The following is an 18,098-nucleotide window of genomic DNA, read 5'->3' as shown; positions in this document are numbered from 1 at the left end:
TGAACTTTCCTGCTTAGGTTGGCTTTGGACCACAATCCTCAGATCTCGTTCTCCTGAGTTGCTAGGATTACCGGTGAGAGCCACTGGTACCTGTCTTTAAGGGTTTAAAACACCCAAACCCCAAAACATTAATTAGCATACTTCCCTGGCTCACTTTTCCAGTAATTAATTTTAACTACTGCATTCCCAGATCCCAACCTCCCCTTTTCTCTGCTGCTCTTATAACTCTCCAACCCCTCCCAGAAGCTAGTCTTTGATCCCATGGCCTGGGGTGTTTCATACACAATCTCATCTCACCACAACTGGCTTCTGGCCCCACCCATTTCTTTTCTGGCCTGTCACTGGCCCACATGGCTACTTTTCCGAAGTGGTGGGTTCTAGCACATATGACACATTCACACTGGCTACTCCAACACCGAATGCGCCAGGAATCAGGACTCACTGAGGACAGGCGCCAATCAGAGGCCGATCTAGTACTCCCCCTGGAGCAAACCAATGCATTTGGGATCCCATGCCAAAAATAGATCTTGGAATTTCACAGGTTAAGTGCTTTATTTTTGCAGCTTCTTAGACAAACTCTACAAGGTAAAAACAAAATGCATACGCTCTGTCAATGGCATAGATTTAACATGTGAACCTTGGGAGTTCCAGAACACATGGTTGAGGCACTTCTGTACCAGAGGCACATAGATTTTACTGAGCTCAGGGACTAACTTACTCTCTTGGGGATGCTATGGCCAGCTGCTTGGCAAGATTTGGACACAAGGTCAGGGCCGAGCACATGGCGCATAGCTGACTGTTCTGTCCAGATGGCAGGTGACAGGTCCTCTGCCCCACCTCTTACCTCCTGCCACTCACTTGGAATCTTTTCTCCTGATCTACACCTTCAGCAGAAGGCAGGTAGGAACAGCTTAGATTAGGCCCTGTGTCAGTGTCTTTGGTGTAAGCAACCATCCCCAACCCCCGCTGGGGAAAAAGGAAGAACTGAAAAAGGAAGTAGTCCACACTTACTGGGGAGGAACTGGGGATTTCCACTGCTTATATTCTTCCTGCTTCCCATTAGTAGGGACTCCACAGGCCTGCGCAATGCCAAGCATGTGCTAACCTCTGATTTGCTCAGCCCCTGTGCAGGGAGCTTCTCTGTGTTGGTGTTCTATCAGGTCCAATTGATGGCACAAGTTCTGTCTCCCAGCCTAGAACAGCAGCTAGAAGCACCTGCTGCTGGAAACAGCCTGTCTACTCACCCCCGCCCCCACCCCAACTAGCCCTGAACCTCACCAGAGGAACAGGCTCTTGCCCTGGGTGGTCCTGTGTGTCCTTCTCACTGAAGGACGCTAACGTGAACTGGGCAGCAGGGGCACCCCATCTTATACACTCCAGTTAGCCCTCCCCAGCCCTACTTTGAAAAGATGCTTCTGGGCACAGGAGGACCTTTATGTTGAATGGGTTTTTGGTGGCTGATCGTTGGCTCAGTCAAAATTTGGGGAATTTGGAGACTAGCTGTTTCTCTCCACTGAATCAGTGGCAGATGGAGGGGAGAGGACTGGTGAATAGATACTGGAAGAGCCTGGTTGTAGTCTGGGATACTGGTGTTTAGTCCTTTCCAGATGCTTTAAATGTAATTTCTCCTTTCTCCACTAGGGGTACATTCCAAGACCCCAGTGATGCCTGAACCTGACGGTAGGCGATCCTATACATAAATCTGCATGATGAGGTCTAACCAATAAATTAGGCGCAGGAAGAGAAAAACAACAGAACACAATCAAACTATTATGGCAATGTACAATACTAATATTTGTGAATGTAGTCCCTGCCTCAAGAATCAACATGAATGCTAATATTTTCAGACCACAGTTGACTGTGGGTAACTGAAGCCAAGGGAGGTGAGATGTGGATGGGTGACTGCTAAACCTCACAAGGTGGAACTTGGAGCTAGTATGGTTTTCTGAGTGCTCTGAAAAGAGTCAGCAAAGGACATTTGAAGGGGGGGATCCCTATTATTTTCCCAGGGGCCCAAATGAATGATAGCAGCCCCTCAGCCAGTGGGGCAGGTCCAAGAGGGTCTAGCAATAGTATCACTCAACCTGACATCTCCCCTTGCCCTGGGACCTGTCAGGGGTCTACTGCAGGCCTTCTGGGGAGATGGCTAAATTAATGGTGGAAAAGGCGAGAAGGCACAGCGGTTTAAAGAACGGTCACTGCCAACTTAATGGAGAGAAAGCAATTACGCTTGTTCTGAGATGGGGTTCATTAGTGACTGCAGCGCAGAGGTGTCTTCACACTGACTTCACACCCTTGCACAAGGGTCAATTTACAGGCTCTGTGGTAACTCCACACTTTCGGGGTGGGGGGACTAAAAAAAAAAACACCTCCGCAGCTGAATGAGGATCAAGTGGAGCTGCTTCAGTCCCCTGCCCACCCTATAGGACAGAGAACTGAATATTCATGGCTCTAGTACAAGCTCCAGCCTCCATCCCTGCCCTGGGTTCCAGTCTGAGCAGCTCACTTCTGCTGCCAAAGGCTGAAGGGAGAAACAGACTTGCACCCCTTGCACCCCAGCCTCTCTGAGCTCTCAGGTATAGCCAGAAATGTGGACATTCTAACCACTTCAGAGTCCCAGCTCTGTACTTTCTTTGGGGTGTAGCTAATGGGTACAAGAGAAGAGGAATACAGGATGGAAGCCTCCAAAGGACAAGCTTCTGGACAAAGTCTGTGTAAATTTTAGGAGTGCATGGTCTGCTCCTTTAACATCTGGCACTGGCTTCTAAGTCTACAAGTTGACATCTCAGGGCCCTAATTTTTTAGATAAGGAAGTATAATCGCAAATCCTGTTTTATGTATAGGTATGAAATGTATGTACATGTATGTCACACGTATGAGTGTGTCATTCTGAATACTGCATAATGTCCATTCCAGGCATTCTCACCTTACATTACCATTATTCTGCTCTGGATCATTCAGGAGTCCACTGACCATCTGGGCTTGGTATCTGGTACAGGCCCAGACACCTCACACATGGCTTGTTTTCTCTAGCAACATGGGGTCTGTCGGCAGCGTGAACTTGACAGCGCCATCCTTCTCCCAGCCCCTCCGGATCTTGGCGAGTCTGCGGCTGAAGCAGGGCAGGAGGAACAGGCCCTTGGCCAGAATGACGACACAGGGCACCAGCAGCGTGAGTGTGAAGGTAGGTGGCAGATAGAACTTGTAGCGGCTCTCCTCGAAGGCACGGGTCCAGCCGTAGGTGAGCGTGTGCAGTGTGCTCAGCACCAGGGCCATGAAGCCCAGTGTGGACTGCGGGAGGAAAGAGGGCTAGAGTGAGAGCCGGCCATGACCATGCTTTCGCTCCCTCACAGGGAGTCAGGAGTGTGGCTTTGGAACGCTTGGCTGTGGGTTCCAATCCCAGTGTTATAGGCAAGAGTATCCCAAGCAGAAATGGGAGTAACTCTTCTATACAGAAGGTGTACAAAATAATTCAGGATGAAGCTTCTCCCTCCATTTGTATCTCTTGGGGCTGCCAAAGAGTTTAGAATTGCTTTCTAAGAACTTTAAAAACATTCTATCAATTTTGTGCATATTTTAATGTACATTACAGTGACAAGCATCTACCTGCATCCCCAAATCAGAATTTCACAGTAGCTGGCCTACGATAAGACTGGATATATATTCAGAAGACTGAGATCTGAGGCTCAAGCTTCAAAGTGTGCCCAGGCAGTCTGAGACACTTATCTCCAATTAACCAGCAAAAAGCTAGAAGTCAAAGTGTGGCTCAAGTGGTAGAGCACTATCTTTGAGCAAGAAAGCTAAGAGACAAAGCCAGATGTTGGTAGCTCAGCCCTGTAATCCTAGCTCCTCAGAGGCTGAGATCTGAGGATCCTGGTTTGAAGTCAACCCAGGCAGGAAAGTCCATATGACTCTTAACGCCAATTAACTACCAAAAAGCCAGAAGTGGAGCTGGGACTCAAGTGGTACAGCACAACTTTGAACGAAAAAGATTAGGGCAGTGCCCAGGCCAACTTCAAGCTTCAATATTGGCAAAAAAAGAAGATTAGCTGTATTGATTTTAAACACAAAGTAAATAATTTACAGGCAGCAATAGTAAAAGTGGCACCAGAGGCTCCAGTCTGGGTGAGCTGGCACTGGGCAGAAAGCACCCAGGCAGATGCTCTGAGGGTAGAGGTCCCCCTCCTCCTGCCCTGCATCAAGCTAGGAGCTCCCCAGGCAGAAATGTGTCAGGATAATGCATACATTTCTTACCAAGCATTGCAGCCTCCTCCTTTGTTTAACCCCTCTGTACAGTATGTTCTCAAATAAAATAAAATAAAATTTAAATAAAAAAATTATTATCAAACACACACACACACAAAAGAAATGTGTCAGGCCTGCTTCCCGCCAGAAGGGGAAGAGTGACTGGGCGGGCAGTGGGCCCATCAGAGCTCCCAAGAGAAACTTTTTATCATTGCTCTGAATACAACTTTGTGTAGGAGCTGGGTGTGAGAACACCCAACATACACTTTTCCTGATAACTACAAATGATCTCATAGGAAGATGTAGATTCTCTGGAAGGGATGCTGGTTTTGGCTAGCTCTGATCCACTTAGCTTTAATGAGAAGCAGGGGATTCTAAAAGCCAACTTGAGTAAGCTCAGGCAGCGGTAAGGGCACTGTGCATTGGGCTGGGTGGAGAGGGAGGAGAGGCTGCCACAGTTGTGGCTAAATTCTTTTTCTTTTTTCTTTTTGCCGGTCTTGGGGCTTGAACTCTGGGCCTGGGCACTGTCCCTGAGCCATAGCAGCACTTCCTGCTTTTTCTGTTTATGTGGCACTAAGGAATCAAACCCAGAGCTTCATGCCTGGTAGGCAAGCACTCTACGAACTAAGCCACATTCCCAGCCAGTTGTGGCTAAATTCTGTGACCACTAAATATAGATCACAGGCTGGAAAGTTCTATGTTTATCATACAGGAATGAAAATAACAGTGAGTGACCGCCAAATCACTGTGCATTTTCTCCAAGGAAAGACTGCAAGGATTTAATTTATATGGGGTGGGATGGAATGTTTTCTTACCTATCACTCATGAGCTTCAGTGGGGATTTCTAGATTTCCTTCTAACCCTGCCTTGTCAGCATCAATCCAGCATCCCAGTGGGGAGATACAGTCTTGTCTGCACTCCTGTCACACACTCAAGTGGGGCTGGAGGAGTGGGGAACACTTGCCTAGCATGTACAAGGCCCTGTGTTCTATCTAATACTGGGAAATAACTACAAATGAATGACTGATTGAATAAATGAAATAGATTCTTCACTGGGCCTTCTTTTAACTACTCCCTGGGGACAGAGATGGCATACTTGTACCCATTTATAAATAATACCAGGAGAGTGAGGTCCAATGAGTAAAAGAATATTGCCCAGAATAATTGCTTGCAATGCTTTGGCATTTCCCACTTACGATGCACAGTATTATTTTGTGAACAACTTCCTAAGTTCCTTTTACCCAAATAAAACAAAATGCCCAGTCCTTATTCTTTTTTGCCCTCTCTGGGTTTTTTTTTTGGCTTTGTGTCTATTCAAGGATCTGATCTCAGATTAATGATGTCTGGACTCAATGAGAGCAGTTGAGATATGATGCTTAGCTTTGTTCTCTGATCTACAATTAATTCATATGTTATTCAATGCCATCAACCCCTCCATCAAATGGATATTTCCTTCACTGTCACTGAGAACCAAATCCTTGTCACTTCTAGAAGTATCTATCAAGAACTGCAAATCTGAAACTTCTGGTTTACACTAACTTTTTTTTTTTTTTTGCTTCTACAATTCTGATGTCTCACCATAAAAGACTGGGGTTAAACAAGTCTACAGCACTGATCAGCAGACTAAATGTTCAGTGACCTGTCAATCACCCTGCTATTCTCCAATCAGGTGCCCAGTCCCAGCAGGTGGCTCTCCCTCCCTCCTATTCATGGAGTGACAGGAATTGTCAAGAAGGCTAGGAAGTGTCATTTGTCCAAGATCACTGGCCAATCTATTTGCAGGCAGCTCCCCAGGGGAGCTGGGGAAATGTTGGTGCTCTAAGCTCCACTTTGGAAATGCAGATTAAACTGGTTTGAGGTGGGCCTCAGGCATCTGTTGTTTTTCAAAGTTCAGCTAATGCACAGCCAGGACTATGCCACTAATTTTGGAAGTTCTCAGCACCCACGTCCTTCCAGCTTGAGGTTGAAAGTGCATCCTGGCCTGGTGCCCAGGTTGTTAGAAAAGGCCCTGAACACAACTGTCCTTTGACAAAGATCCACCGAAGCCATTCAGAGCCCACCTGCTATGTTGTGGGTTTTCCCAGATGAGGAAATAAGGAGAACCTAAGAAGGTCTAGAAGAGTGGTCCCACAGAAATCAGCATCTCCAGAGGTAGCATGCTTTGTAGTTCTAGTGCTTGCCACAAGTGGGCCACTAGTCCTCTCTGAGAGTGAGGGATGGGCCCTGTACTGGGGCAGAGATGCTGTCCTGTGGTGTTGCCCTGAGCCCAGGGGGTGGCAGCTGGTGGCCCCAGCTTATATAGTCTCATTCCTGGGCCTTCGAAATGCCTTAGTGTAGATGGACAGCAGGAAGTCCTAGCCTCAGGCTAATGATTCTTAGAAAGGGATGACAGTCAAAGGCTAGCCAATAACAAGAGACTTTTAGATTTTGCAATTGAGCTGGGCAGCCTGGATGAGTCCAGCCAGTTTGTTTCCCTGGAACTCTCCCTCTCTTTGGGAACAACTTAAGAATTTCAGAGGCTACAGAAAACAAGAAGAAGGGCAGGAGCAATTAATAACCCTCCCTCACACCCAAAGTTAGGACCATTTTTATTATACAGTGGCTTGTTAGCAAAAAAGTCACAGCCAGGTTGTATGTGGCTGTTGCTGGTACTCAATAACTATGGCTTTGGCAATCGCTCACCAGGCTGAGGTCAGTCTGGTCCCTGTCATTATTCCGACCAAGGGGATGCCGAGAACAAAGTCAGAGGAAGCTTTTTTTATTTTTATTTTTGGTCATGGGGCTTGAACTCTGGGCTTGGGTGCTATCCCTCAGCTCTTCAGCTCAAGGTGAGCTCTCTATGGCTTGAGCCACAGCACCACTTCTAGTGGTTTCTAGTGGTTTATTGGAGATAAGAGTCTTTCCTGCCTGGGCTGGCTTTGAGCCGTGATCCTCAGATCTCAGCCTCCTGAGTAGCTAGGATTACAGGTGTGAACCATCAGCGCTGGGCTAGAAGAAGCTCTTTTTTTTTTTCTTTTTGAAAAAGCCCTAGTTTTTCTGTGCAAGTGAGCTTTGTCATCTGGGAACTTTGCAATTTAATGTTCTACTGGCTGAATTGGGAGTGAATGAAAGAAAGGGGAACTGTTAGATAGACAGGCATAAAAAATAGTGGACATAATATGTGGCAGAAAACATGTGGCCTGTCATGGAGCTTCTTGTTCCCATAGGCTCCTGCTCAAATGCCTCTTCTTCCTACAATGCATTATGTTTCTGCTTATACACTTCTTCTTCCCATAATGCCCTGGTGCCTGCTCATGCCTGGAAAGAGCCAAGGTGGCACACGCACAGGCCATCCAGCAATGAGCACAAAGCCCAGGAGAGGAGATATGTGAGGAGCCCCATACTGTCATAACCACCATTCATTGGGTCCTTCTTTGAGGCCCCCTCTCTGAATGGAGGGCTTTGCTACTTTCCTTTCATAGCTTTCTTTTCACTTTCAAATAAACTTGCTCTGTTTAACTTAAACACTTTCTTGCCTCTCAGCTCTTTAATAAGAGAAAAAACAATTCCATATTCCTGGATGGCATCAGGAGCATTTAGCATAGAAATTGAACAAAAATACCCGAAGAAACATAAACCAAAATTTCAAACTTTGAAAAGCTCCTCAAAAGCCAAAGGCTAGATGTAAGCAGGGTCATCTCTCTGAGGAATCAAGACAGTGGTCCGATGGCTCCCCACTGAATTAAACATGCGGACTCCATCAGCCCAGGAGCCATCTTGGTTTTCTAAGCTTGGGCTATGTGATTGTGGGTGGCAAGGGAGGACACAGTTTCCTTCAAAACTCTCCTTGGCACTCAGGGGTGTGCAAGGCTGGCACCGCACACATCCTTGAGGTGACAGTGAGTGGATGCAGCGGCAGGTAGGAACAGAAGCTTCTGGAGGCTGACCTGATTTCCTATGGCAGGGCTGGTGAAGGGTCTGGGCCTGGTGAAGGGTATGCAGCTCCTCGTCTGTGTTCCCACCACAGGAGGGCACCAGCAGTGCAGCAGTGCACCTACCTGACTTCTAGAACCATCTGAGTTCATAGGTAGAGTATATTGATACCAAATCTTTGGTTGTAATTTTTTTTTCTTGGTGCAGGTTCTGGGGCTTGAACTCAGGGCAGGGGCACTTCCCTGAGCTTTTTTGCTTAAGCCAAAAAAATTCTGGCTTTTTGGTGATTAATTGGAGATAAGAGTCTTACAGACTTTCCTGCCCATGCTGGTTTCAACCATAATTCTCAGATCTCAGCCTTCTGAGTAGCTAGGAGTACAGGCATGAGCCACCAGCACCTCGCCTTTAAACCTTTTTGGATGTCAGCGCACAGTTAGAAATGCGTGTTACATGATACATTGCAAATATCCAGTGGATAACAGGCACGCCACACTGATACATATGTGTCAGATCAATATAAGAGAACGCATATCTACGCTTATACCATCTAAGGCACTCTGGTGATTTCTTTGCTATCCTATTTTTAAAAATGTTAGGTACAACCCACCATGAGAATGTATGCTGTAGTTTATAAACTCTGACCTGAACCACTCTGATGCTTAGGGTTAGAGTCTCTTGGCTTCTTTCTACTTTCTACTCATTTCAGACATGGATGGTGGGAGCCAGGTTCAGTGACTTGCATCTATACTCCTAGTTACGCAGGAAGCTGGAGAAAGAGAATCACTTGGACCTAGGAGTTTGAAACCAACCTAGATAATATAAGATCCCTACCTCAAAAAAACAAAGGAAGCCAGGTGCCGGTGGCTTATACCTGTAATCTTAGCTTCTAAGGATCATGGTTCAAAGCCAGTCCAGGCAAGAAAGTCTGTGAGACTCTTATCTCCAATAAACCACTCAGAAAACCAGAAGTGGCGCAGTGGTTCAAGTGGTAGAGCACTAGCCTTGAGCTGAAGAGCTGAGGGACAGCATTCAGGCCCAGAGTTCAAGCCCTATGACTGACCAAAAAACAAAATCAAAAAGAAAGGAAGCAAAACAAAACAACAACAGAACAAAACAAAATATGTGGTTAGATAAAAAAGTATGACTGGTAGCTTAGTCAGGGAGAGTAGAAATATGACCAGCTACTCCAAGAATAGAAAAACACATTCTATTTTTATTACCCACAGGTCCTCACTGTTGCTTACAAAAATGCCTGTAGGAGGAAAGTGATGGAGGGTGAATTTGATCAAAGTACATTGTATGCATGGATGGGCATGCAAAATGAAATTCTCTTACACAACTAATTGATGCTAATTTTTGAAAAATGTGGACAAGAACAAATGTTAAAAGTCCTGGTAAAACATTTGGTCCATTTTTCAGCTGTGGAAACTGAGGCTTGGGTTGGACACAATCTGCCCATGGTTATGGATAGGGACCTGGGGAGGCAGAGCTAGAAGCTGGGTTTCCAGAGTTGGCAGTGCCTCCTGTCTGTTGGCACTGTTGGGAGACAGAGCAGTAGGATATGTAAATTAAATGTAGGTATTTGATTTCCACAAATAAAAGCCTGCCTTTCTACCTGCCCAGCTCCCTCCCTGGCTCCTGCAGTGGCAGAAGGACTTTTATATTTTTATCTCCACTCTTCAATATGTAAAGCAGAGTGCAGCTTTTGGGGTCCTAGGCAGCTTTCGCTAACAAAATCAAATCCACAGGCTTTCTCCAGCAGCCAGAACTGGGGCTTGTAATCTGTGTCTGCTTAAGGGCGCAACTTTCTGGTGAGAGGAGCAGCCTGCAGGCTGTTTTAATTGTGGACAAACCGTGTACCCTGAATACTCTACGCAGGAACTAGAAAACCCTAGATTTGGGTGTGCAAAACATGGGATTAGTGGCAAAGCAATAAAATTCCTTTTCCCCTTCCTTCTTAGGCCAATGAATGGCAGCCTGAGCCCTCCTCCAGGGACTTCTGAGATGAGCAGAGCCCTCAAGATTCACAGACACACTTTAAAAACAACCACGACTGTTTAGTTCTTAAGATACAGCTAAGGGTCCCCAGTCACAAATAATTAACTAAAGTTATATAAGAACAGTGCAGTCACTGCCTCTGAGCCTTCACCACAGAGAAGATAACTCTACAGATTCCTGGTGACAGGGTGGGTAGATATGAGGGCTGTTTTGGCTGTTTGGAGTCCTGATACAATCAGTCAGGAGCTAGCATTGGTCAGCTCCATCCATGGGAAGAGAGATGTTATCCCACCAAGTACAAGATGAAGAACAGCGAGAAGAAAGTCTAAGAAATATCCTGGTTGTTATCAGTTGTCTCCATTATCACAGAAACAAGGCTCAGGGCATCCCAGGTGTCCCACAATGCCAGGCCTGCAGTACATGCTCAGTACATGCCAACCGCATGAACAACTGCATAGAGATCTTTTACAAATGTTTTCTGCAGTGTTGGTGGCTGTTAGCTGAGAGACAAATGCTAAAGCTCAAAGAAGCCTGGTTAAGAGGGGTTTGTGTGATGTACAGGTGCTGTCCCTTAGCATTTTCCCTCAAGGCTAGCTTTCTACCACTTGAGCCACAGTTCCATGTCTTGCTTTTTACTGGTTTAACTGAAGATTAGAGCCTCATAGACTTTTTTTTGGGGGGGGGGGCCTGGGCTGACCTGTGATCCTCAGATCTCAGCCTCTTGAGTATCTAGGATTATAGACCTCGCTTATGTTTGTGGAATCTGTGATGTACCAAGATTTCCCCTAATTTATTTGATGGCAGACTCCCCCCACTCCCACCCCAGTTCTAGGGGTAGAGCAAATATTCTACCACTGAGCTACTTCTCAGACCCCAGAACTCTTTTGATCTTTCCTAGGAACGAAATTCTCTGGGAAACATGCATCTCTTACAAAGGGCTCCCCTCCCAGCTACTCTGCAGGATGCAGAGCCTATGGCACTGAGGATGCAGTGGGTGGGGCTCACACGTTTCTGACTCCCACTTAAATCCACAAGATGTACAGGCCTGCTCAGCAGCAAGACATGTTCAAAGACTCAAGGACTATAATAATTGGGGGGTGGCTTTACCTGGGATCCCCTCTTCTGGTCTTATCACCACCTCTGTCTAGTTTCCTAAAATTCAGAGAGCTCGGGAAGCTGAGCTTGAAGCAGGCAGTCCTGTGTCAGAAGCTGAGACCCTCTTGGGCGAGAAGGCCCTGGCACTTAACTGGGCAACCCTGCTGTGTCTGTGATCCATGCTCAGGTAGTTTTTGGAGAGAAAAGCCCAGTACTGGACAGGAGGGCCACACCTGAGATGTGGCCAGCTCTCCGGGGGGACCTGCTTTACCTGCACGAAGCTGAACTCTCTCCAGTTCAGTGAGTTTGCAATGGATGGCAGCGAGGTGACAGCCAGCAGGGACAGTGTGCCAAGGGCCAGCACTCCCAACGACAGGTAGATCTCCATTCGCCAGACCTCCTCCTCTACCCACAGGTGGCTCTTGTTGGCCAAAACCTAATGCAGATACAAGAAAAGCCATGACCACCATGGCAAATGCCAGTGTCCTGGGAGATGAGGGGGTGAGCCTTAACGGACAGGAGAGGGGCAGCCACGGCTTTACACGTACCTCCCAGACACCTGACACATGCTTGCTGTCTTCCAGTCACTGCCCAGCTGTTAACCCATTTTACAGATGAGAGAAATGGGGCACATAGAACAAATCACTTTCCCCAGGATCTGTGAGGCTCTCATATATCTGCCTGGGGGGACCAGCCAATCAGAAGGGTTTCATCAGTCAAGAGCAAAGGGTCAGAGTAATTGACAGTACAGACCCTCCACTCAGGACTGTATCACAAAGGTTGCTAGTCCCTAAACTGCAGGAGAGCAGAGAGGCACAGTCCCACTCTGAAACCCTAAACCATATGGGGCCACGCCTTCATGGGCTTCCTCTCCTCCCAGCTTGCCTCACCCTCAGCCCCTGTTTTTAGATCCTTCACCTACCTTCTCTGTCTCTCTTTGTCTATTGTCTCTCCACACAGATATACACAGATACTGATCTTCCAACATCCATCTCAAAGCTCCTGAATCTCATTTTCCTACCCACTCATCCATTTCCATCTGTAGAATATAGTTTGGGCTTGATGGCCACCAGGCAACAGAGACTGATGTCTTTTCTCCAGGACATTGAGGGACACCTACTGTGTGCTGAACCCTGAGCAGCGAAGCACAGTACCTGTTCTCAGTTGCCCTGGGGTACCTACTAACTCCAGGGACCCTCTGCAAGCCTCAAAATCATCCCACCTCCTCCTACCTAGACTGAGTCTGCAGCTGAACCCCTCTTTGTCAGCCTCTGCTCACACCCACTGGAAGCATACAAGCATATTGAGGTCTTTCCATTTCCTAACTCACCGGGAAGCTGGGTTCCTGGAAGTCAGGGTGTTCTGAGAAGCCCCTTGAAACACTAGTGCATTAATTCTACCAGAGAACAAGCAAGGATTCTTTCATGAGATGATGGGCCTGTGTGTGAGCCAGCTGCCTCTCAAAACAGAATGACTCATACAGGTTTTTTGAGACACTACTTCAGCAGAAAATGAAATATAAGCCCAGTTACCAGAAAAAAATTATTAAAAATGACTCCAGGGGCTGAGCAAAAGTGGCTGAACACCTCATGAGAGAAAGTTTAAAGAAACCCAGAAAATGCCACTCACTAGGCCCTCTGCCTGTGGTGTGGGAAAAAGGGTGGGTCTTTGTAGTATTTGAGGGAAGGTAGGCTCCTACTGGAAGGGTCAGGTGTCTGGTGACCCTGCTTATCCTGACCACTACTACGGAAGATTATGGGAAACTGGTTTCAGGCCTCAGTTTCTCTGCCTGAGACATCTGCATGAGGTTACACCTAAAACTCTGGGGTTGTTTGTGGGCCTGGCTGACTCACTTGTGGTACTGTCAGTCTATCATGTCTCCTGTTTGTCTGCAACCCCACTTTATTATTCACTCGCTCCATTTTTTGCTCATAACAGGCAGTTGAAGTCACTAGTCAGGCCCTGCAAATCTGCACACAAGGACCACGGGGGCTTGTAACATTCCTCATTTGTTCCTGATACTTACAGCCTCAATGGACTTGAAAGAGAAAGGGGTGAGGGGAAGTAGTTGGTGGAAGTAGATGGTGGAGAAATTGTCCAGGGATCTGCATTGTGGCTACTTTGAACATTCTGTGCCACTCTGTGCTACCTCACAGTCCACAAGTGCTAGCCAGTGCTGCCCATGGCCAGTTGCTCTCCAACCTTGGGGAATACCCCTACTCATATAGCTGACCAAAGGGTGGTGGACGCAGGATTTTTAGTGCATCAGTCATCTGAGGGCTGTGAGTCAGGGATGGATGTGGGATTACCTCTCCCTTCAGGTGTTGGATTAGATACGACAGGACTCAGGGAGGGCTAGGAATTTGCTGGACTGTCGAGGTGTTCCCAGATGAGTTTTCCAAGCCAGGAGGAATGTGCAGAGGACAATGTGGTGTGACATGGCATGAGAGAATAGGGTGAGGAGGCAGGGGAGGGAGTGCAGCTGCACTGTGAGGAGCTGATCATTATCCCAAGGTCAGAGGGGTCACCGGATGCTTCTCAGCAGTGCTGTGATGTGGTTAGAGGAGGTTTGGAATGATCTGAGAGCCACATGCAGATTAGCTTTGGGAAGAGGGGTTTAGAGGGAAAAGTGTGCACAGCCCATTGTCTTTCATCTTGATTTCTGATTTTGATCTGGAAATGCATCTCTGGGGAGCTGCACCAGCAAATTAGAAAAAAAAACTATATAAAATTAGTTATTGTTAATAACACTGCCAACAAACACAGTCTCAAAATCTTCTCTATCCTGGGATGCAGCCTTGCTGCCTGATCTGTATTTAGGGGCTTAAAGGGAATCTTGGGGACATTTCCTATACCCAGGCTAAGGCCCTCCCTTTACCCATGGCTTTACCAAGAATCTGCCTCAGAGAGGCACTGTGGGAAGGCAGCCAAGGGTGGGCCGGGGCAGACACCCAGCAGGCAGGAGCCATGGAGAAAGGCCTGCTATCAGGGACTAGAGGCAGGCACCCAGGCTTAGGATCCAAGCCTTGGGCTGATGTGTTCTACCTGCTAAACTCTTCCAGTGTTGTACAGTTTCACCACTTCCTGGTGGCTATGTGTCAAGTCCCAGCCTCCCTCTACTACAACCCCAGACATCCAGACATATCCCATCTACCTGGTTCCACCCTTGAGAACTCTGCAGAACAGTTAAGCCCTTCTAGTCACTGGCCTTCTGGGTCTCTGATAGTGAGCCTCTTGTAAAAGATGGTTGCCTGGCAACCTCCATCCCTTAGAGGGCTTTGAGATTCAGGGGAAATTGCCTTGTTTGTATCTTCTGGGCCTTGGTATTGGCATCAAGGCAAAATTGGGTTAGTGTTATACTGAGACGGGTTTGAGTTGGGCAGGGATCTTAGGGAAAGGAAGTTGGCCAACTGACAGGTATCCAAATTTGGACAAAGCAGTGGTTTGCCCTGTGCCCTGGGGGACAGTGGAGGTCACACTCAGATCTGCCTTGTCCAGTTGGCAATGATGACATGCCCCCCCCCCCCTGCTTACCAAGAGCCACAAAGAGATTCTTGCTGGCTAGGCTGGCTCTTTTTAAAGATGGATGAAAAAATATTAAACATGTTAGTGCTGCATACTAGTGGCTCACACCTATCATCTTAGCTACTCAGGAGGCTGAGATCTGAAGATCATGGTTTGAAGACAGCCTGGGCAGAAAAAAGCCCCATGAGACTCTTGTTTTCAATTAACCATTCAAAACTGGAAGTGGGGCTATGGCTTAAAGTAGTAGATCATTATCTGTGAGCAAAAGAGCTCAGGAGTGCCCAGGCCCTCAGTTCAAGCCCCACAACCAGAATAAAACCTGTCAGAGCAGGTGCTCATTGAATGAGTAAGTGAATGAATGGATGGATGGATGGATGAAGAGTCTGAGATCTTCTACCCAGCTGCTAATTTGGCTCTGTTTTCCTGTAGGAAGCAGGATGGATATGAGCATGGATCTGGAATGGAATGGCTGGTTCTGGATGGATGGATGGATGAAGAGTCTGAGATCTTCTACCCAGCTGCTAATTTGCCTCTGTTTTCCGGTAGGAAGCAGGATGGATATGAGCATGGATCTGGAATGGAATGGCTGGTTCTGAGTCCTACCTCTGCTGTTGATTGGCTTTGTGACTTCAGTTAAGTTTCTTAACCTTTCTCTGCTTCAGTTTTCTCATCTATATATTAAGGGGAGTACAGCCTTACAGGAACAAGATAGAAAATAAATGAACTTATAGAGGGAATGTAAAACTCTTAGAATGGTACTCAGAACAGCAAGCTTTCTTTCTTGTTTTTCTTTCTTTTTTTTGGTTGGTCATGGGGCTTGAACTCTGGGCCTTGGCGCTGTCCCTCAGCCCTTCAGCTCAAGGTGAGTGCTCTACCACTTGAGCCACTTCCAGTTTTCTGGTGGTTTATTGGAGATAAGTCTCACAGACTTTCCTGCCCAGGCTGGCTTTGAACCGCGATCCTCAGATCTCAGCTTCCTGAGTTGCTAGGATTACAGACATGAGCTACCAGCCCCTGGCTCAGTAAGCTTTCTTTCTTTTTTCTTTTTTTTTGGGTCCGGTCATGGGGTCTGAACTCTGGGCCTGGGCGCTGTCCCTCAGCTCTTCAGCTCAAGGCTCTACCATTGAGCCACAGCGCCACTTCCGGCTTTTTTCTTTTTGCTTATGTGGTGCTGAGGAATCGAACCCAGGGCCTCTGGCATGCAAGGCAAGCGCTCTACCACTGAGCCACCTTCCCAGCCCCTCAGTAAGCTTTCTTATGAGCTTTGTGACTATTACTTTTTTCCCTTTACTTTCTGCACGCATCTTGCTTCTCTGCCTGAAGCCGGAGGTTCTTGCTTTCTCAGAAAGTCTGGGCCACTAGGGATGGTATCAGGTGTCTGTGGGTGGGACATAAGGGCTTTTGAGAAGCTGCCAGTGGGGAAGCAGGAGCATCAAGAGTGAGTGGAGGCTGAGGTATGTGGTTCCTAGGCAGTAGCTGACCTTGCTTCCTCCTTTGAGGAGGGAGGAGTGGCTCCATGCTGGGCTTCTTGGTGGTGGGTCTCATCAGGGTCCCTACATCATGAGCAGGATAAGGAGCTGCAGGGCCTCAGCTGGGACAAAGGGGGATGACACATATCTTACCCAACCCTGCTGGGCAAGTAGTGCTGTGGTGTAGACAGGATCCACAGTCAATCAAGCTAGGGCTAAAGGTAAGAACTTGGTAGGAAGGAGCAAAGTGAGGAAAGAAAGACAGGTACAACATTGCTTTCAGTGCTGCTGAGACTAAGAATGAATCCTCAACTGTGAACTAAAAACCAGGAGGCTTGGGCTGGGAAGGTGGCTCAGTGGTAGAATGCTTGCCTTGCATATATAAGGCCCTGGGTTCGAGTCCTCAGCACCATATAGCAGAAAAAGCCAGAAGTGGCGCTGTGGCTCAAGTGGTAGAGCGTTAGCCTTAAGCTGAAGAGATGAGGGACAGCGCCTAGGCCCAGAGTTCAGGCCTCACCACAGATAAAATACCCCCCAAAAAACAAACAAACAAAAAACCCAGGAGGCTTGTGAGGTCTGTTCTGTATATACCACCTCCTGCTCTTACCTGGCTTGGCCTAAAAGCCTCCATTCCCTATGAGTCACAGGTAGAAGAGCATCATATCTATTCTAAATGAATAGTAATAATACCCCCCACCTTCAAACAAAACCACCCACTCCTGTAGCCTTCCCTGTGTTGGCTGTTGGCATAGCTACTTTTGGGGTGCTCAGACTCAGCCCCCAGAGCCACCCTTGACTAGCTTCATCTCTACCAGTGAACCTCACCTTCATTACTTCAGTAGCTCTGCATTCTCTTGCTTCAAACTATGCCTTCAATACTTTATGTCCTCCACAGTTCCCATGCCACTCCCTGATTCCACTGCACTGAGTGTGGGGTCAGCATGGCAGTGTCTGCCTTTGGCCCTTTGGCTGTTCTGGGCCAGGCAGCAAGAGCAAGCCAGTGATCAGGCAGGCCCTTAGTCCCCCCCATCAGAATCCTTCAGTGACTGCCTGAGTCCCTCAGGGCCTCAAGCCAAAGCCCTCCTCCCTTAGCCTTTAAGGTCTCAACTTCTACTTTTCCCTGATCTTCAGCCCCACAGGCCTCTTAGTTGTCCTTCAAATGTGCCAGGCCTGCTTCTATTTGAGGGCTCTGCTCTTGTGGCCTTGTCAGCCTGTGACACCTCTAGTTGGCCACCAATGAGGCTCTCACATGCATTATATCTCTGCTCACACAGCATCATTCATTAGGCCTCCCTGATTCCTTTAAAACCCCACCCTGGGCTGAGCATGCAGCCCATGACTGTAGCTCATGACTGTAGTCCCAGATACTCAGGAGCTAGTGGTTGGAGGCTTTAGCTTGAGGCCAAGGAAAAGGAGGGAGACCATATCTGAAAAATAAGCTAAAAGCAAAAGGACTGGGGTATGGCTCACATGTTAGAGTACTTGCCTAGCAAGGCCTTGATGGTTAATAATCCCAGTATTGCAAAACTAACCAACAGAAAACAAAACTGCATCCTGCCCTCCTGATTTTTGTTGGTTTATTGATTTTTGTACTCACGGCCCTGGGACTGTCCCTTAGCATTTTTTTCTCAAGGCTGATGCTCTCCTACTTGAGACATATCTCCACTTCCAGCTTTTTGGTAGTTCATTGGAGATAAGAGTCTCATAGACTTTCCCACTGGGGCTAGCTAGGAGCCCCACTCCTCAGATCTTAGCTAGAATTTCAGGTGTGAGCCGCAGGGGCCTGGCTGCTCCCTGCTCTTTGATCCTGGGTACCTGTGGCCCTCTGTCTGCTTTTCTTTTCTTTTTTGTTTT

The 18,098-nt window shown here is 47.5% G+C and overlaps 1 protein-coding gene across 3 annotated transcripts in view; it reads right to left on the bottom strand.

Annotated features, from left to right (window-relative positions):
- Positions 1-533: 533 nt before the first annotated feature.
- Positions 534-18,098, bottom strand: part of Steap3 (STEAP3 metalloreductase) — a 49,757-nt gene continuing 32,192 nt past the window's right edge. For all 3 annotated transcript variants that reach the window (XM_070021851.1, XM_070021853.1, XM_070021852.1), the window contains exons 4-5: positions 11,522-11,686; positions 534-3,291 (exon numbers count right to left, since the gene is read on the bottom strand). In XM_070021851.1, the coding sequence (XP_069877952.1) occupies positions 3,010-3,291; positions 11,522-11,686 (447 nt within the window). In that variant the 3' untranslated portion in view covers positions 534-3,009. The remainder of the gene's footprint in view (positions 3,292-11,521; positions 11,687-18,098) is intronic.

Source organism: Dipodomys merriami, unplaced genomic scaffold, assembly GCF_024711535.1.
Source record: "Dipodomys merriami isolate MVZ:Mamm:240054 unplaced genomic scaffold, mDipMer1.0.p SCAF_146, whole genome shotgun sequence".
Lineage (NCBI taxonomy): Eukaryota > Metazoa > Chordata > Mammalia > Rodentia > Heteromyidae > Dipodomys > Dipodomys merriami.
This window is presented reverse-complemented; position numbering and strand designations above follow the sequence as displayed.